The following is a 21,673-nucleotide window of genomic DNA, read 5'->3' as shown; positions in this document are numbered from 1 at the left end:
AAGAGCCCACAACTCAATTCAAACAGTACAACTTTATTAGGGAAGCTAGCAGAGCCCCTCCGCAGCTTGCTGCTCACGTCTAGTGACGAGATTTGTCGTTCACTTGAGCAAACGAATCCATTCCGGTTCGTTCAGTAAAAAGATTCGTTCAAACAAATCGTTCAACGAATCGTTCGCCCCCCTCATCTCCCTCCCCGCCCAAACGAATCGTTCGGTTACTGAACGGGAAGTGACATTGCCGAACGAATCACCAAAGACCGCTTCGCAGTATAACTGAACGGGAAGTGACATTGCTTGGTCCCTCCCTCTCTTCCACATTGACCACTCGTCATAGTTTCAGAAATGAGTGACAGGCGGTATCATTCTGCTTTCACAGACAGCCTCGTCTCCCTCCTGCTGCTGCAAAAGCGAGGGAGAACTTCCGCGTCGTCTGTCCTAGTTCTATGGGCTCAAAGTCATGGCTCGTGCTTGCATTTCGATTTAGGACACGGTTAAACATTTTCCTTTTGTGAGGGGAGTAGGGGGCGGGGGCGCACGGACTTTCTTTAGCAGGTTCTTGATCACACATACAATCACATATACAGCATGTTTGCTGTCACGAAAATAAAAATACATCGAAAGTTTAATTTCTGAATATGGAACGACCAACACATCATATTTACATCTCGCTCTGTTGTATTTTTGTTTTTTAGTATTAAGATGATCGTGTTGAATTTTTGCACTGGTATTAATAAATAAAATAATCCGGTCAGCTCCCCTGTCGTCCCCGCATCTCCGATCGTCAAATGCTGACGAGAAATAATTGTTTGCTCTTTACGATGTCGCCTTTCTACTCTCATTAGTCTGTTAAGAAAAATGTAGACATATTGCGACATCTCCCGTGTCCGCGTGCTTTGTTTTTGGGCGCTTGAGTAGCACATGATGGACGGATTGACATAATTTGTCAAACCAACCAACACCTGACACGAAGAAAAAAAAAAAAAACACTCGGAAAAAAATTACATGTACATACAGTTTCATTGCAAATCAGTATTATGGTGATCATATTGTTTTTTTGCACTGGTATTAATAAATAAAATAATCCGGTCAGCTCCCCTGTCGTCCCCGCATCTCAGATCGTCAAATGCTGACGAGAAATAATTGTTAGCTCTTTACGATGTCGCCTTTCTACTCTCATTAGTCTGTTAAGAAAAATGTAGACATATTGCGACATCTCCCGTGTCTGCGTGCGTTGTTTTGGGCGCTTGAGTAGCACATGATGGACGGATTGACATAATTTGTCAAACCAACCAGCACCCGACACGCTGACACGAAAAAAAAAAATAAAACACTCGGGGAAAAATTGACATGTGTATATACAGTTTCATTGCAAATCAGTATTATGGTGATCATACTAAATATTTTTTTCTGTGCACATATGAGGTAAATATCGCTGCCATGAAGCCTCCATATAGTGACAGTTCTCTGCCCGCTTCACTGCCGTCACGCGACCGCAGCTCAGCTTTTGCTTGCCTCGTAGCTACCCGTGTTTTAAATTACTGTAAATTTGATAGTATGTCGTCATAGGCAGTCACGAGTTTGTTGAGAAAAGTACTACTCTAAACAATGCTCGCTAGATTTGTGTGGTGTTTTTGTCTGTTTGAGCAGCATTTGATAGGCTCCACGTTAACAAATATGTGACAAAGTCATTTCCTTTCATTTTCTGATTCATTCACCGCATAGTCATTACTGGAAAATCAAGTTAGCAGCAAGCTAGGTCAGGAACCGGAGGACCGAGTCACTGAACGGGAAGTGACAAAACTCAGTCTTGCCCCCCTGCCTGCACGCTGGCTGCTTATTGGCCACACGTGGACGTGAGTGACAAACGCCCTGATTCTGTTTCCGGTCCCTCCCCTGCCCGCGATGAGGCTGGCGTCTGATTGGTCGTGTGCGATGTCAGAAGACGCTGCCGCTTGCTCAACGCCCTCCCACGCAGCGAACAAGCACCACCTTCATAGAACGAATCAGTGCAGATGATGATTAGTTCGGTCTCGTTCACCAAAACAATTCGTTCAAAAAGAACGAATCGTTCGCGACCGATACAACACTACTCACGTCCACCGCACGCTCGAGGGTCCTGCACGGAAACGCGCACGGCCAAACCAGTTCCCCCCCAGGAACAGAAGTTCCCCTGGTGAACGAGACAGTGGTCACCACAAAAAAAGACTTAAAAAAAAATCCATCTTTACGAGAGAGTCGGCAATGAGGGAAAAGTTTAACCGCTGTCGCAGCCACCAAACGTCATCTCTCAGTTAGGTAAGTGTGAATAAATTGTTACTTTGCTATGAAAAGCTCTATTTGGCTGGTTGTTCATGTTATTTTGTAAAAGGAAAACATTATTCAGATGTTTGGGATGTCACTGAAGCAAAAAATAGCCGTGTTAAAGTCAAAATTATGTTTGAAATTTTTGCGTTTACAAAAAGCTCATTTTCTCCGTTTTTTCATCAGAAATTGGAAAAATGCTCAAACTAAGCTATTTTCTAATGCTGATTTCTAAAGAATGAAATAAGGTATGAACTTACTTTTTTTTTCTGCTGAAAGAAGAGAGTCTAATCTTTCTTTTGGTGGGTTCCATGTTTATATAGCAATAGAACAGAATTTTTTGTGGGCCGTGCAAAATCAGTCAAAATCCAGTAAAATGGCCGGGAGCGAAGGGCCTTGCTCCGGTGAAAATGGCTGGGAGTGAATGAGTTAATTACGATTAATTAATTTTTAAGCTGTAATGGCAACCAGTTCAGGGTGTCCCCTGCCTACTGCCCGTAGTTAGCTGGGATAGGCTCCGGCACTTCCGCGACCCTCGTGAGGAATAAGCGGCATGGAAGATGAATGAATGAATAACTCGGTTAAAAATTTTAATCGTTTGACAGCCCTATTTATTATATAAGCTGCACACAGACTACTTTTCATTGTGTCAAAGTGTCATTTTGTCAGTGTTGTCCCATGAAAAGATTTACTTAAATATTTGCAGAAATGCGAGGGGTGTACTCACTTTTGTTGCCAGGGGTTTGGATATTAATGGCTATATTTTGAGTTACTTTGAGGGGGAAATAAATTAACTCCATTATATAAGCTGCACACAGACTACTTTTCATTGTGTCAAAGTGTCATTTTGTCAGTGTTGTCCCATGAAAACATATACTTAAATATCTGCAGAAATGCAAGGGGTGTACTCACTTTTATGATACACTGTAGTAGTAATATAATAGAGCACAACAATACTTCCCCAAGTAATAAGTTCCTTTTCAAAATTTTTGCTCAAGTGATACAACATTCCTCACTTTACAATTTATTTTCTAATTGTTTTTAAAGCCCATTTTTTCCTCAAGATGACTTGCCTTCTTTTCTGCCCTGCATGCACGTTCGACGATGCATCAAAATTATGTAACGTGAGGAAACGCAGAAGCTCATTTCAGGTGCAGGACCATCTCTGAGTGGACTCCGAGAAGACTGGGATGCTGCATGTGAAAAACAGCCCCCCTTTTTCGTTAGAACGTCGGATTTGGAATGAGGGAGATATTTTTGCGCGGATTCCTCTGCAGAGTGGAGGCACTATGAGAGCGCGTCAGAGAAGCTCTTGATCCCTGCCGTCACATGGACCCTCTCAGAACCCCACAAGCAGACCGAGAAGGTGCCACGCTCTCATTTTGAATGTAAGGTTGCTCGTTTTTATTTCATTTCATCCCAATACGCGGCTATGGCTTGGCCGTGCATCAGCAGAGTATGCTGCCTGGCTCGCTTCTGGAACCAATTCGACAAGTCGGACCTTTCCGTGCCGCTCACCATCCAGAACTACTCGGATATCTCCGAGCAGGAGGTGCGATCCGTGACCAAGCAGGTGTCCTCCTCGGCTCCTGGACCGCGAGGTGCCGCCGGCTCGCCGACCCGAGGCTCCTTTAGGGCGCGCAGGGAGCCCAGTTACAAGCCTCGGGAGGACTACCAACCCCCGGAGGTGCCTTTCCCAAGCGTCACGCAGTACAAGCAAGACTTTAAACCCTGGCCTATTCCCAGGAAGGACCATTTCCCTTGGATCAGTAACGGGGGAAACTCAGGGGGGAGGCAGGAGGTGAAAGAGGAGGACAGGAGCTCCTACAGGTAGTCCGCAACCTACTTTGCATGCAAAATTCATGTAATTTTATGCACACCTCCTTCCACACTCGTTGCATTTTTTAACATAATTTATGCCCAAACATGCGGTTGTAAAAAGTGTAGCTGTTATGTCTAAATTTGTTCTTCTTTAGTACTCTCTATATCAGTATTTTTCAACCTTTTTTGAGCCACAGCACTTTTTTCTTTAAAAAAAAAAAAAAAAAAAACGAGGGCACACCAGCAAAAAATTGTAAACATTAATTTCTGTATAATATTAACAATATAAAGTGTATTGAATATGAATTAAACAAACAATACACATTTTATAGTCATACTTTTACTCACTCATTATGACACCTGGGCTTCCTCTAATGGAGTATCACATTCCCGATCCAAATTAATCCCGCCATGTCCAGTTCTTCTTTACAGTTTAGTGTAATTCCCAATGACAGATAGCTTTTGCATCCTTTCGACAGCCATTCGATGAATTTTGTCCAGTTCTAAGCGAGCATCTTTCCTTTTTGAAAACCTTTACCATCGTTGTCACAGTTAAATTTCGCTAGTTAGCCGCTAGCCCCAATGCTAGCTGCTAGCGCCATACCTCTTACTCATTACTAAACAACGTAAATAGCTATCTATTGACACCTACTGATAAGGAAGAGTATTGCATGATTACCAATCATTGGACAGCAAAGACGCTGAGCAACGACACTTTTGCTGATTAATTTAACCCCGTGGGCGTTATTTTATTTTGACTAAATTCTTGTGATTTTGTCCAAAGTATGGCTTTTCCTTTGAAGTGTGATAACTCAGTCATTTATGAATATTTTTTCACTTTCAACAACTCAAAAATGTTAATTGGCATCAGACCGATCTACACATATATAGTTTTTTTGTTTGTTTGTTTGTTTTAATGCCCCCTATGGACATTACCGTATTGACCCGAATATAAAACTGTGTGTTTTTGCATTGAAATAAGACTGAAAAAGTGGGGGTCATCTTATATTTGCGGCCTAGATATTATACCCATTTACGACGCTAGATGGCGCCAGATATCATTGAAGCGATGTTCTGTCATGACAGATCTCAGCTACTCTCAAGTTTAACCAGTTTGCATTGTTTGATTGTAATGTTTTTCCTTATTCAGATTTGTTTCAAGACTACAGTTACAGTTAAACTTCACTTTGATGGTTATTGCAGTTATTGCAATTTTGTTGTTTTATCACAATAAATTGGTTTATTTACATTTCAAAAACCAGAAGCCATTCTTTACGAATGTGATTGCACTTTAGTTTACATATTTAAACATTCAGATATTAAAGATTCGAATGAGGAAAAATAACATGTTTTTTCTCACAAATATATTGTTATAATCATTTGTTTCGGATGTACTGTAATTATTTTCTTTATAAAAATTAATTTGGTTTTCAAAAAGTCTTTTTTCAAACTTGAGTCTTGAAAAAGAAGGGGGTCGTCTTATAATCAGGTCTGTCTTATATTCGGGCCAATATGGTAGTTTTTATTTATTTATTTTTTTAGTGCCCCCTATGGACATTAATAGCATTATTATTCTAATAGCAAAACTAACTATGCTGTATGTATGTATATATATATATTAGGGCTGTCACGTTAACAAGCGGTAATTGATTTTTTAAATTAATCCCGTTAAAATATTTGACGCAATTAACGCACAAATTCCCCGCTCAAACAGATTACAATGACAGCACAGTGAAAGGTTCACTTGTTGTGTTTTTCGGAGTTTTGCCGCCCTCTGCTGGCGGTTGGGTGCGACTGATTTTAAAGGCTTCAGCACCCATGAGCATTGTGTAAGTAATTATTGACATCAACAATGGCGGGCTACTAGTTTATTTTTTGATTGAAAATTTTACAAATTTTATTAAAACGAAAACATGAAGAGGGGTTTTAATATAAATTTTCTATAACTTGTACTAACATTTATCTTTTAAGAACTACAAGTCTTTCTATCCATGGATCGCTTTAACAGAATGTCAATAATGGTAATGCCATCTTGTTTATTTATTGTTATAATAAAGCAATACAGTACTTATGTACCGTATGTTAAATGTATATATCCATCTTGTGTCTTATCCTTCCATTCCAACAATAATTTACATAAAAATATGGCATATTTTATAGATGGTTTGAATTGCGATTAATTACGATTAATTAATTTTTAAGCTGTAATTAACTCGATTAAAATTTTAATCGTTTGACAGCCCTATTTATTATATACGTAAGCTGCACATAGACTACTTTTCATTGTGTCAAAGTGTCATTTTGTCAGTGTTGTCCCATATATATATATATATATATATATATATATATATATATATATATATATATATATATATATGTGTGTATTAGGGCTGTCAAACAATTAAAAAATTTAAATCTAGTTAATCATATGTCAACTGTGTGATTAATCATGATTAATCACATTTCCCTCCCTACTTATTTCAATGCAAAAAACACTGTCTTATATTCGGGACAATAACGTACCTATAAATTTATATAATGCAAATAATGTTGCTTAAAAGTTGGTGGGGACAATTTGAGCATCCCTAAAAGTTGGTGGTGTTATGTCCCTACTATCCCTATGCAAACCTACGCCCTTGTCTGATACCTCAGTTTTTATGGTGCTTTAAAGACACCACATGATTGAACAGGCTGGCGTGAAGATAGAACGGCAAGCTTGCGTCTGATTGGTATCATGGAGTCATGTGATTATTGTTGCAACGTCTCATTGGTGAAATCGGTAGAGCTACCCCGGTAACACACCCGGCACGTCCCTACTCTTGGCATCGCTGGCAAAAAATTCATAAATCTAATATAATAAAGAGGAAAAAAGTAATGACTCTTGTAGTGCTGCAACGATTAATCGATTAACTCGAGTATTTGATTAGAAAAAAAAGATTCAAATTAAATTTTGCTGCTTTGAGTATTCGTTTAATTAAAGTGGCGTTGTAATGGTTTGCTTTTGAAAGTGTTTGCATTTAGTTTTATTGATTTGGGTGGATACAATGCCCTCTAGTCTACCTCATTTTACATGGCCGAATCCAGCTGCTCCCTGTTAAGACCAACATAAGCTAGGTTTTTGTTTGAGCTCGTTTTTTTTTAATGCATTCATAATTTAGTTTAAAGGTATATTTATCCAATTTTTGTGGGAATATGTGTCGGAACCATTTGTTAAGAGCATTGTTAAAAAACGGTAGTATTTTATAGCATTTAAGCTAGCGGACTTTTGCTATGTAAGTTAGCCAATTTTTCTTTTGTTGTACATATATCCTCATTTATTTATTTATTTTTTATACCGTTTGAGGCTCAGGTCAGGTAATTTAATTTTTTTATGTTCTGTATCCGATCTCGAACGAACTAGTTCATCAAGTAATCGACTACTAAAATAATCGATAACTGCAGCCCTAGACTCTTCTGTAGCCCAAAATATCGAAGCGTTTTTTCTTCACAAATTTACTCAAGTAAAATGTAAAGCTTAGTAAAACTACACTTAAAAGTACATGTTATGTGTTATTACCCACCTTTGAGTACAAGTAACAAAAAAAGTATCCAGTGAAAAGCTAGAAAAGCTACTAGAACCTCTGAACATTAATAATTTTCTGCTGCATAATTTTTCCTTCTCCAGACAAGAGTACAGGCCATGGGCGAAAAGCACCAACAAACAACCTGCAACTGAAAACGGCCACGTCCCACCCAAAACCAGCTACCAGGCTGCCTACAGCGCCGAGGCCCATCGGTCAATAGGCCCACAGCAAGGGGAAATCACCTCTGCGAGCACCAATATACAGCCCGCCTCAATCCCCCGGCCTGTCCTCGGCCCCTCTTACAATCCTCTGGTCCTGCACAGTATCCAGCATGATAAGACTGAGCACAGCACATCTACTAAGGGGCAGGTGAGCATATTCCATCAAAAGTAGAGGCATAAATGATGTTTTCAGGAAAAAATCTGTGAACTTGCCTTGTTTTAGACACATTCATCCTGCCCAAAGTCATCTTGACTTGTCTCCCATGTGGCCTTCTGCTGTTAGGGCACCCCAGAGTAGTGATGCAGCAGCATATGTCTTCAAAGTGACCCAGCTCTTTAAAACAGGCCACATTAGGTAACGCATTTGGTTGACCTCAATAGAACACATTTTGAGAAAAGATCAGGATGAAAGTGGCTTAAAGCATTCACTAATATTCAGTTGGGTAATATATGGCATTAACGTTGCACTACTCCACTGCTGTGAACATTAGAGGTGTGACAATGTATTAGAAAGGTGATTGAAGGAATCTGACCTTTTAGCCAGATTTCCAGGATCACGCCAGCCGAACCGCCGGAACCCCGACAACCCAGCCAAAAGTCCGAACTTTGCGCGTTCACCTGAGTCCTAACCCTTTGTACAGACTCCCTTTTAAACACTGGAAAAAGGCTTTGTAATTGGCCCGAATATAAGACGGTGTTTTTTGCATTGAAATAAGATTGAAATAAAAGGGGGTTGTTTTATATTCGCGGTCTAGACGTTATACCCATTCACGACGCTAGATGACGCCAGATATCATTGAAGCGATGTTCTCTTATGATAGATCTCAGCTACTCTCCCCATTCACGACACTAGATGGCGCCAGATATCATTGAAGCGATATTCTGCCATGACAGATCTCAGCTACTAGTTTAACCAGTTTGCATTATTTTATTGCAATGTTTTTCCTTGTTCAGATTTTTTCAAGACTACAGTTAGTTAGACTTGATGGTTAATGCAGTTATTGCAATTTTGTTGTTTTATCACAATAGATTGGTTTATTTACATTTCAAAAACCAGAAGCCATTCATTTACGAATGTGATTGCACTTTAGTTTAACTATTTAAATGTTCAGATATTAAGATTTGAATGTGGCAAAATAACATGCTTTTTCTCTCAAATATATTGTCATAATCATTTGTTTCGGATGTACTGTAATTATTTTCTGTATAAAAATGAATTTGGTGTTCAAAAAGTCTTTTTTCAAACTTGAGTCTTGTAAAAGAGGGGGTCGTCTTATATTCGGGCCAATACGGTAGTTAAACATTGTCCTTTAAAGGCTCTGGTGAGGCGGGCTGTGGTCCGGAAGAAGGGTGTGTTTGTGTGTTCTTTAGGATTATTGTCTGTTGGAGAGGAGAATTCGGGTGTTACTGTTGTCAGGACAACGACAACATCCATCAGCGCCACGTGAGTGCTGAGTGTTCACTTCTCGGCCCAGGGTTCCTCATGTCAGATGTTCCTTGTGGCAAGACAACATGTCCCGCCATTTGTTCTGGAAGGTCCAGAAGAGCTGGTTGCGGGATTTGGTCGTGCAGACGTGGACTTGTAGCGGTCTTGCCTATCCCCTGCTTGTTAGCGTCAATCTTGCTTAGTCAGCTGCATGACACGTGCGTTGGGCTTCCGTGGTCAGAAGGCGTCCTGTATCTGTTCTGCCCTTATCTGCCTGTTGTCTTGGCGCTGCAACTTCTAATCATTTCAAGTCCAACTGTTCATAATATCAAATATATTCTGCTTGTTTTTCTTAAACTATGATATACATGCTATTAATTTCATATTGGAGAGTAATACAAACAAACAGTAAATACGAGAAAAGATCCGATACTTTGTAGCCCAAAAGGTTATCGATATGCTCGCACCAATAATCAATATATCGTTTGAAAAGGGATATTTACACCAAAAGATATTAACCAGTAACACTTTATTTGACATCAGCGTCATAAGACCTTTATAATAATGACATGACACTGTCATGAGCATTAATGAATGCTTATGACAGATTTCATTTCGCGTCATCCGGGAAATTATCCCACTTTTGAATGGATGTAAAAGATCCGAGCTGGACATAAATAAAGTTAAAATCTGATGTTTACATTATTTTGATTTCAACAAAAAAATATAGGCACTTTTTCCATAACTCCAGTTGAAGTTGCTTTTTGAAAAATCTTGCAGTTGTTACATTTATCATTATTAAAGTATGCAATGAGACACCACAATACATTACACAATACACTAGGTAACTTTTCAATCTTTATCAAATATCTTCATAACATTTGTGTTAATATGTCGACTGGCAACTAGTTGAATGACACCTCTTTTATATCCACTAGTTAAATGTTATTTAATCAATCTGCAGGTGACCGGGAGATTGATTTTTGATTGAGTGATGATTTTACGACACTTCGTGGTAGAGATGTCCTGATCGATCGGGTCAGATCACGTCATTTTCAAAGTATCGGAATTGGCAAAAAAATATCGGACTCGCCTTTTTTAATTTTTTTTTTTTTAATTTAAATCGTTTTCTAATTGTATTTAACGTTACAGACAAAATGTCTTACACTCATCCAGAGCAAATTTGGCTTACAGTAGGGCTATCAAATTTATTGCGTTAACGGCGGTTATTAATTTTTTTTAATCGATCACGCTAAATAATTAACACATGCGCTGCACGACCCACTCACGCATTGTCACATACAATCTATAAAGACGCCGTTTTACCTATAGATCGCGCTAAAAGGCAGCATATAATGAGTAGAGAGAATTATGACAGCCTTTGGAGCCATTTTTTATGTGGCTAAAGCCTTACAATACCTCTCTCGGCAATTAAAAATGACGTGGGAGGCAATGTGGGGAAGAAAGGTAGTAGTTGATCATTTTCTTAACACCCTATGTTCTTTCTCAACGCAGAGAAGATATATCAATTGATGCCCCTACGCACAGTCATGGTTGCACTTCCCATCATGCATTTGGGCAGAAGTTAAATGGCTGCAGAATCATTTACTGAAAGCTCAACAAATACACTAGAAGGCAATATTTAGTCACAATATACAAAGTCACATTTATCCTTTAAGAATTACAAGTCTTTCTATCCGTGGATCCCTCTCACAGAAAGAATGTTAATAATGTAAATGCCATCTTGAGGATTTATTGTCATAATAAACAAATACAGTACGTATGTACTGTATGTTGAATGTATATATTCGTCCGAGTTTTATTCATTTTTTTCTTAATGCATTGCCAAAATGTATATGATCGGGAAAAATTATCGGGAATGATTGGAATTGAATCGGGAGCAAAAAAAAGCAATCGGTTCGGGAAATATCGGGATCGGCAGATACTCAAACTAAAACGATCGGCATCGGATCGGGAGTAAAAAATCATGATCGGAACAACCCTACTTTGCGGGTGTGCGCTAGTCCTCATGGGAAACGCAGTCTCCCTCAAGGCAAAACACCACCGCTTTTGTCCACCGGCGTCGCTAAAATCGACCAAAACTGAAAAGTTAAAAAGCGTTGCTTTAAATATACAACAGTATACATCAGTATCGGATTTTTGGGGGGAGTTGGACAATATCGGGATATCGGTTTTCCGTTAAAAAAAGCATTAAATAAGATTTGCTAATACCTATATAAACCCTGTGAACATACAAAAGGAACGCAAGTACGTACTGTACTAACTGAAAATGTTCATAATACTACAGTCTGACATGTTTGAGCTTCCCGTAATAATGAGAGAACCCTAGAGAGACAGATGTATACCCATAAATTGAAAGTTGAACACCAGAGCTGAAATAATGGATAAGAAGGTGACAGGATTTGCGCATAAAGCTGGCAACTCATTAGTGAAGCGACATTGTTCCAGATTGGAGCGGGATAAAGCTCCCCTCCCTCCCTGACTGGCTGACTGGCTTGCTGTTTGTGGCAACACCAAACTGTAGAGAATATTCTGCATTTCATTAGCCTAGTAGCGTCAATGCCTAAAGTCATTTTTTAATATTTTCAGCACTAACAAATTCAAATCCAGTTGCCCCAATTCAACATTTACGGCTTACAATGACCTGAATAAGTGAGAATTGACTCAGACAGAGACAAAACAAATGATTTTTAGCAAGTGCATGGCTATTTGGTGGTGGAAAGGCATTCCCTTGTGATAAAAGTCATCAATTGGATTCTTTTTTTTTTTTTTTTGCCTTGACATGTGAGTAAAAGTTAATCATTTTCATCATTTTGAGTGCCTTTCTGTATTTTATTAGATTGCACTACAGGTGCAACAAATAATCAACAACTAATCAATTAGCAAATTAATCACAACTATTTTGATAACCCATTAACCTTCTTCACCTTAAAATTGCCTAAATTCTTGAAATTTTCATACAGTATATACACACACACACACACACATATATATATCGTAAAAATGATAGCAATACAAACGAAAATGTTTACAGCACAAACAAAGCATGAACAATTGACGCTATTTTTTGCCATTTTTAATCAAAATGCACAAACGTAGCACAAACAATTGATATTATTTTAATATAAATTTGCATCTGATGGGGGACCCAACTTTACGAGGGGTCCACCTTATAGTTAAAAGCTTTTCCCATAATGAGACTTTTTTTTTTCTCTTAAGGTGAGGTGCTCGTATCATGAGGGTCCACTAGACTTTATTTTATTGGTGGTCAGACAGCAGAATATTATTAGGTAATGGTGTAAAACGTTTCAGAGACACTAACTCGAGCGATTAGGCTATTAGGTTATTGATATAAGTGTGAAACTACACTTTCTCTAAGTTGAAAAATGGAAATGTTTGACCCCTTGGTGGTCTGTATAATGTTCTCTATAATGTTCAATCAAATGTTAGTGCTTGGGGGAGTGGATTGAGAGAGACAGAGAGGTCAACAGCAGTGCGCACACTCTATCAATCGGAGTGTCCCGGATAGCGAGTGCGACGAGGCCACGTCCATAATTTCATCAGCAGCAGAAGTGGCGAGGTCAGATCTCTCAGTCTGTGTCGGAGTTCATCCCAAAGGTGTTTTGATGGGTTTCTTCCATACTAACGAGGGTACAGTCCTTCACAGTTGACAGGTTTCTCATCTATGTATTGTTCTTGTGTGTCATGCAGTTGAGCGTTGAGCAGCGGAGGTTGTACCCAACCGCTTGATTAGGCTCATAACAGCAGCAAAATATGAATTCTTGTTGAAAAAGAAGCTCTTTCACTTGCCGTGTGTATGCGGGATTTGACATGTCAGAGAAGGACGAGATGAAGCAAGATTGCAAATGCATTCATTGCGGATGCAAGCAACTCACACAGGGAATGAAACTAAACAAAACTCAGATCCTAACGAGTTGATAGTGGATGGATAAAAGATGAATGTTGGATGAATGATACGTGCTGTACAGTAAATCAATAAATTCAGTGGAAAGTGCATGGATTATACTGGATTGATGATTTAAAGATGTATGATAAAGCCTATGGAGAGATGATGCTGATAGATAAGGATGATTGATGTGTGGCTGGCTGGATGGATGGAAAAGTTAGAGTATATGGATGGAAGGACACATGGAGATGAAACTGTAAATGAATGGCTGCAGTCAAAGAATGGAAAAATGGAAATATTGTAGAGAAGAATAGATGTATGGATTGATGGATGGATGGATGGATGGCACAGTTGGATGGGTGGATGACAGACACAGTTGGATGGATGGATGGATGATGGATGACAGATACAGTTGGATGGATGGATGGATGTTAGATACCGTTGGACGGATGGATGATAGATACCCATTGGATGGATGGATGGATGGATGGATGGATGGATGGATGGATGGATGGATGGATGGATGGATGATAGATACATTTGGATGGATGGATAATGGATACATTTGGATTGATGGCTGGATGGATGAATGGATGGATGATAGTTGAATGGATGGGTAGACAGACGAACAGACGGAAGGATGGACGGATGGTAGATACAGTTGGGTGATGGATGCAGTTGGATGGATGGATGGATGGATGGATGGATGGATGGATGGATGGATGGATGGATGGATGGATGGATGGATGGATGGATGGATGGATGGATGATAGATACATTTAGATGGATGGATAATGGATACATTTGGATTGATGGTTGGATGGATGAATGGATGGATGATAGTTGAATGGATGGGTAGACAGACGAACAGACGGAAGGATGGACGGATGGTAGATACAGTTGGGTGATGGATGCAGTTGGATGGATGGATGGATGAGGGATGGGTGGATGGATGGATGATACAGTGGGATGGATGGATGAGGGATGGGTGGATGGATGATGGATGGCTGGATGACAGATACGGATGGATGGATGGATGGATGGATGGATGGATGGATGGATGGATGGATGGATGGATGGATGGATGGATGGATGACAGATACAGTTGGATGGATGACAGATACAGTTGGATGGATGACGGATACAGTTGGATGGATGGATGACAGATACAGTTGGATGGATGGATGACAGATACAGTTGGATGGATGGATGTTACAGTTGGATAGATAGATGGATGGATGGATGAGGGATGGGTGGATGGATGGATGGATGGATGATACAGTGTGATGGATGATAGATACAGTTGGATGGTAGATACAGAGGGTGGGCGGATGGATGATACAGTTGGATGAATGGATGGATGATAGATACATTTGGATGGATGGATAATGGATACATTTGGATTGATGGTTGGATGGATGAATGGATGGAAGATAGTTGAATGGATGGGTGGACAGACGAACAGACGGAAGGATGGATGGATGGTAGATACAGTTGGATGGGTGATGGATGCAGTTGGATGGATGGATGGATGGATGGATGGATGGATGGATGGATGGATGGATGGATGGATGGATGGATGGATGGATGGATGGATGGATGGGTGGGTGGATGGATGGATGATACAGTGTGATGGATGATAGATACAGTTGGATGGATGGATGGATGGATGGATGGATGGATGGATGGATGGATGGATGGATGGATGGATGGATGGATGGATGGATGGATGTTAGATACATTTGGATGGATGGAGGATACAGTTGGATGGCTTGATGGATGGATGATAGATAGATTTGGATGGATGATAGATACATTTGGATGGATGGATGGACGGACGGACGATACAGCTGGATGGATGGATGATACAGTGGGATAGATTATACAGTTGGATGAATGGGTGGATGGATGGATGATAGATACAGTGGGTGGGGATGGATGGATGGATGGATGGATGGATGGATGGATGGATGGATGGATGGATGGATGGATGGATGGATGGATGGATGGATGGATGGATGGATGGATGGACCCAATAGATGAACATAAAAACCTAAGGCTCTGCTTTCAACCGAACTGATACATATGCAATGTAAAGCAACTGAGTGGAACAAAATTCTTCAGAAATCTTCTGGAATGCCAGGCACAGCATTTCTTTTATATTGTCCTCCATTGTCCTGCTTTTCTCTTCTTTTATCTCCAGTCCACATGCCAGGCTTTCGCTCTCTTTGTTCTTCCCCTTTCCCACGCTGCCCAAGAACACACAAGAGCACTCTGTGCCAATTTGGCAAAGGGAAAATACGGGTGAGGGGTAAACCAGCAAGTTCAGAATGAGGTAATGTGGTGTAGAGGTACACCGCATAGCCAAAAGATCTTGATTAAAGTAGTCATCCATCAAGCATAGGGTTAATTTTCTTCATCTTATCAGGACATAATGCATCCAATTTGGTGGTAACAACTTGGAAGGCTCATTTCATTTTCAGCATGACTGTGCCACAGGAGCACAGTTGGATGACTTTGGGGGTGAAGAACAAAAGACTTGCAGCGGGGTTACATTCCTACCCCAAGTGACCTAGGCAAAATTTATCCCAAAGTCGAAATACACTGTCATTTTATTTCATTCACAGAACCGCACTTACATTCGTAACTTTTGAATTAAACACTAATCTACATCAGCACTAGGTTTGTGACAATATATTGGAAAGGTGATGTATCACGATACTTTGTTGCCCAAAAGTTTATCACTATATTTCCACCATGAATCAATGTAACGTTTTAACCCCTTCAGACCTAAGCATGCTGCTGAAGGACATGACGCGTTTGTGTCTCTAAACCAATAAATACAAAGAATTTAGTTGCTATTGCCACTTCTGGGACTGAATGATTGGATGAAACTTTACCCACAGAAATCAAATCATGAGGTTTAGCATGCCCTCTTTGCTAATTTTGGCTCTTTGAAAATGGCTGACCAAATGCAACTTCAAAAAGGATAATGCAAGTGCTCATTTCTTATTAAAACACATGAAGATTAGCATAAAAAAGCATGAAATATCCCCGACCAAAAATTGCACTGAGTTCTGGTGTTTGAGTAGAGTGAAAATCAACAGACTTTTTTTTGCCCAGCAGAAAAAATGTGGGTCTGAAGGGTTAAAAAGTGTCACAGTTTTTTTTTTTTTTTTTTAAAGAAACCAACAGGTGGCTACCAAAATCTGCCATTAGGATAGTGTTTACATGAACTCGCTTGCTGCCATTGACAGCGCTAGACAACCAATTCATTTTGGCTGAATTGGACGTCTAGCGCCGCCAATGGCACTGAAACTAGATCATTCACAGCCAGTGTTTCAGCAGGGCCGAGAACAAAAAGTGGTATTTGGTATGTAGCAAAATGGGTTTTGGCATGTGGGATTTATTTTAGTTTGTAGCAAAATGAATTTTGGTATGTGGCATATTTATTTGGTATGTGCCTTTTTTTGGGGGGGGTCAAGGGGCAATATGGATTTTGGTATGTTCCTTTTTTTTATGTGGCAAAATTGATTTTGGTATGTGGCATTTTTTTTGTATGTGCCATTTTTTCTTTGGTATGTGGTATTTTTTTGTATGTGGCAAATGGTTTTTGGTATATTAAAATGAATGGAAAATTTGGACGTGCATAGCCGTTAATGGCATGGACGTGCATGACCTGCAAAAATGCCATATACAAAAAAAGTGCTACATCTAAAAAAAGCCATATATCAAAAGTTATTTTGCCACATACAAAAAAATGCTAAATATCAAAAGCCACTTTGCTGCATACCAAAAAAATGCCACATGCCAAAAGCCATTTTGCCACATACCAAAAAAATGGCACATGCCCGAAAAAATCCCACCTGCCAAAAGCCATTTTGCCACATACCAAATACCACTTTTTGTTCTCGCTGTCTTTTTTTGTTGGCATTTACAGGTCACTTCCTGTTTATTTTGAGTCACTTCACGTTGATTTGTGGACATCATTGAGTCAATTCCTTTTCAGTAACACAAAAATCACCAGGAAGTGACCCGTAAATGCCCCGAAATCAACAGGAAATGATGTGAAATGCCCCAAAATTGAACTTATTAGTTGCCATTGGCCACCGTAGACGTCCAATCTAGAGCTCCAGCTATCATTTATTTAGGAAATCGATTAATCTCTGCTTTTCCCATCTTTCCTTCGTCTGTCATCGTCTTGATGATGATAATGACAATAAATTCATTCATTCATTCATTCAATCTATCGATTAGTTAGAATAATCACGTAATCGGATTACTAATATTTAATGCGTTGCAGAATACATTTTAGGAGATGCAAAACAAAGAACCAAATGTTTATGGCTGCAATAATTTATTTTGGTTTGCTAAGATTACACTCTCAAAAAATACCTGAGTATTTCTTCAAACGATGCAGAATTGAACTTTCATTTCACAAGTGCAAATAATGCATTTGAAACGAAATTAAAATACCTAAGCTTAGCCTAAAACGGTATTTAAAAAAAAAAAAAAAAAAAATTAGGCTCTAAGTACAACAAAAGAACCATTGGCTAGTTTAAATGCTATAATATGCTATCGTTCTTTTTTTTTTTTTTTTTAACAAAGCTCTCAACAAATTGTTCAAATACATATTCCCACAAAAAAACTTTTAAATATACTTCTAAACTAAATAACGAATGCATAAACATATATTAGCTCAAACAAAAACATACCTTATGTTGGTCTTAACAGGGAGCAGCTGGATTCAGCTGTTAGAAGTGAAGGAATTCGGCCCCCCGGTCAAGCTGCGGAAACAGCGACAGCTGAACGAAATGGGTGTTCCGCTGGCACCGCTCCCGCAAGTCGGCAGGAAGGGCCAAAATTCCGCGCGTTCACTCCGGTGTTACCCCTTTGTACTGACTCCATGTTCCAAAAGTTTGAAGAAGGCTCACGGAAAACAGGTTGACGATTATTTTGGCGACAATGGTCAAAAACAAGGCAAAAACAGACGACGGAGAGACCCTGCTGGATCCAGGGTCAGCAAAACATGGCTACATAGAAATGTGGTGGTGCTGTGGTGGAGTGGGCCGGGCTGAAGGCGTGGCTGGGTGTCGTCTTCGGATCATCCCTCTGTGGCAGTTTTTTTTTTTTTTTTTACCTGTCCTGTTCAGCTGTTTGACACAGAGAATGGAAGTGCCCGGATAGTCTGAACAGTTTTAATGTTTCACATTGGGAGTCTGACATACTCCCATTGTGATCATTCAACATACCTTGTTTATTATGACAAAGCAGCGAACAGGAAGGGGTTATGGGGGACAGAAGAAAAGAAACACAAGAGAAGAAAGAAAAGAAACACAAATTACAAGAAGAAATACATTGAACGTCTAGACTAACTACTAATATGTTGCTGCCACCTTCACCTAGATGTATTTCAGGTTGACACCATGTGGGGAGCCTGTTGACCAGGGAAAGAGGGGGACGGGGGCGGAAATGTCTAAAAGCTAAGTGATTGAAAGGGGTAGAGTGTACACAAATCACCTCTGTGATCTAGAACCCAGTAATCGTGTGAATCCTTTGTGAGTGTAAGCCCGTTGGCGACCGACCCTACCCCGCCCCATCGCCAATGCCGGCACCGGGACCCCACACCCGAGCGTGCCCTATCACATCCCGCCGCACGCGAGCCCCACCAGGCACGTGACAGCCACGCAGACGAGCAGAGATGCCATGCGGGCGCCAACCCAGGGCCCCGGCCCCCACCCAGCCAGCCCAGGGATGGAGGGTGGGCGGGTTTGGGGGGGGGGGGGGGGGTGCTCAGCGCAGCCCATCCCTCCGATCTCCTCCCCAGGTCTTGACGTCCAAGGTGCCCGCACTATCAACTTGTTATCCTGGTTGGGCAAGGGTGTTCTCCGATGCTACTTGTTTTAGGACAGAACGCCCTGCTTTGTCCTGGAGTGCCCAGGAGAACTGATTGCAACAGTTGGTGCGTCAATCTTGCTCATGACGCGTTGGGCTTCTGTGATAAGATGGCGTTGTGTATATTTTATGCCCTCTATTCTGCTTTTCATTAAACTATGGTGTATGTGCTATTTATTTTATATTAGGTGTGTTAGAGTAATACAAACAGTCCTAAAGTAAATATGAGAAATGATGCTATTCTCTGATGATTATATTATATATATTATATATTATTAGAGTAATGCAAACAGTTATATGCTGTGTGCGAGAAAAATAACTATTTCCTTCAGAAGAGTTATGGCATATTCACTGTTGCCACTAGAGGGCAGTGTATTCATCCAAATCAATCAAACTAAATGCAACACTTTCAAAACAAACCATTACGTCGCTCTAATTAAACGAATCCTCGAAGCAGCAAAATTTGATTTTTTTTTTTCTACTCGAGTTAATCGATTAATTGTTGCAGCACTAATTTGAAACCAGAGCATTCACAGTCATTCTATCCTATTTTCCGGGCATTTAAAGGTCACTTGCTGTTCATTTACAGGTCATTTCCTGTCGAGTTTGAGTCACTGCCTAATCATTTGGGTGATTCTCAGGTCACTTCCTGTTCTGTAACACAAAATAAACAGGAAGTGACCCATAAAATACCCCAAAAAATCAACAGGTAAATGACCTTAAATTACCTCATTGGCTGCCAATGATGCCCATAGACGTTCAATCCGTTTGAAGTGGGAGGGTGGACGTCTACTAGTGATAAACTCATGCCAATTCGCAGCAGAAGCTTGTTTTTCTGTTTCTTAGTTGTTTGTAGAATATCCTAGAATGATTTCCTGACCATTGTATCGATAATCATTATACCGCCATATCGTCAGATCATCGTTATCGTGAGCTTTGAATCGCAAATCGTATCGTATCATGAGGTAACAAGAGGTTCCCACTCCTAATAGATACAGTAACTGAGAGGCATATGAGCAGGCTGCTAAATTGAAAACACAAAAGATGGATGCTTATTGGATGTGTGGGAGCGGGTGACTACAGTCACACACTCAAACTGCTTTGTAACATGCCTTCCCTCACCACCCACCCAAGGGCTTCCGGGACAGCGAGCCCACCACTTCGCCAAAGACTTTCTCTCTGATGCTCAGATAAAAAGACTGCAGAGATGGAAGTTAAAATAACTTTGACCTAATTTGCCCACGACATAGTCGATCATTGTTAGAAGCGAAATTTCTGATTTCTGTGTCTAACTTGATGTCACCGTGATTTCCCGCAGGAACATCTGGTTAGGACCAAGCTGCCGCCGAACCCTTCAGCAGTCTTTCAAAGCGGATCACGGGCATTTTAATATCTGACGGAAGAATGTCTTCGGCAATCTATGCAAGGGAAGGTGTCAGGAGGGAACCCTGCAGAGCTAATGATGACATCACACGGAAAACTCTCCCCCCCTTTAAAGTCTGCTTCAGTTGCTATGGAATTGAATATGCATGTGAGTGACTAGCTTGTTTTTCTTTACAGCACACGAAACGGAATCTGTGAGATAAAATGGGTGAGCGCCTACCCGTGCTTGAGTTTTAGCATTTAAATTAAAAATTGTTTAATTTCCTTGTGTTGAGAGCCACTGCAAAACTATGATTTTGTAAATCGATTCCTAGTATGATGTGAATGAAATAAAAAGGATTCTGAGCCCTTTTCCTCTCATTTTTGAAGCACTTTTATGGTAAAAATATGAATGCAAAATGACTAAAAAAATCACTTTGTATTCCCAAAAGGTTATCGATATGCTCCTGCCAACAATCAATATTTCGTCTAATATTAATATTTCGTCTGATGCGTGTCATAGATATCACATGTACGTAGAACTAGATGTGAAATGATCGACTCGGCGGCGTTAATAAAACAGCCGCCATCTTAAAGCAGTACACTTCTCAGCGCTCATAAATAAGATTAACGTTACTGTCTGGGCTAGGTTTCTATTCATTATGACCACTGTCGATGCGTGGCTAACTCTTACTTATTTAATCTGTGAAAACAGCGCTGTAGAGTGATTAGGGTGAAAATAAAAACTTAAGAATGCTGTCAATTTTAGCTCAGTGGTCATTGCTGGATAAAACACCAAGTAGCACTGGTGCCTAATGTGCTCCAATGCAGCACAGCATTTATTTTGAACACTACAAAAACTCAAAATCCTATCAGGACTTAACATTTTAGACTAACTTAAAACTTAACTAGAACTTATAGCTTGACACAAGTGGAAATTCCAATGGAAACACGTGGGAAAAACACATTTTAAGTGATGTGTGTTATCAAGCGTAATAACATTTTTAGTTAAGAAATATATATATTTTTTTATAAGATCTAAAAGTTTTTTGAGTGAAAGCAGTGAATTAGTCCTTTTTTTTAGTCACATTTGAGATGCAATTAGGTTGTTGGCTGTTTTCAACAATGTACATCGAAAATAAAGACATTGACCGAC

The 21,673-nt window shown here is 40.0% G+C and overlaps 1 protein-coding gene across 1 annotated transcript; it reads left to right on the top strand.

Moving 5' to 3' along the window:
* The first annotated feature begins 3,399 nt into the window (after positions 1-3,399).
* Positions 3,400-21,098, top strand: map6d1 (MAP6 domain containing 1). The gene is made up of 3 exons (XM_057856674.1): positions 3,400-4,131; positions 7,787-8,054; positions 20,474-21,098. The coding sequence occupies exons 1-3, from the start codon at positions 3,734-3,736 to the stop codon at positions 20,543-20,545; spliced, it is 738 nt and encodes a 245-aa protein (XP_057712657.1). The 5' UTR covers positions 3,400-3,733; the 3' UTR covers positions 20,546-21,098.
* The last annotated feature ends 575 nt before the right edge of the window (positions 21,099-21,673 follow it).

Source organism: Corythoichthys intestinalis, chromosome 14 (genome assembly GCF_030265065.1).
Source record: "Corythoichthys intestinalis isolate RoL2023-P3 chromosome 14, ASM3026506v1, whole genome shotgun sequence".
Lineage (NCBI taxonomy): Eukaryota > Metazoa > Chordata > Actinopteri > Syngnathiformes > Syngnathidae > Corythoichthys > Corythoichthys intestinalis.
Note: the sequence above shows the minus strand (reverse complement) of the source record. Positions and strands in the feature narration are given on the sequence as shown.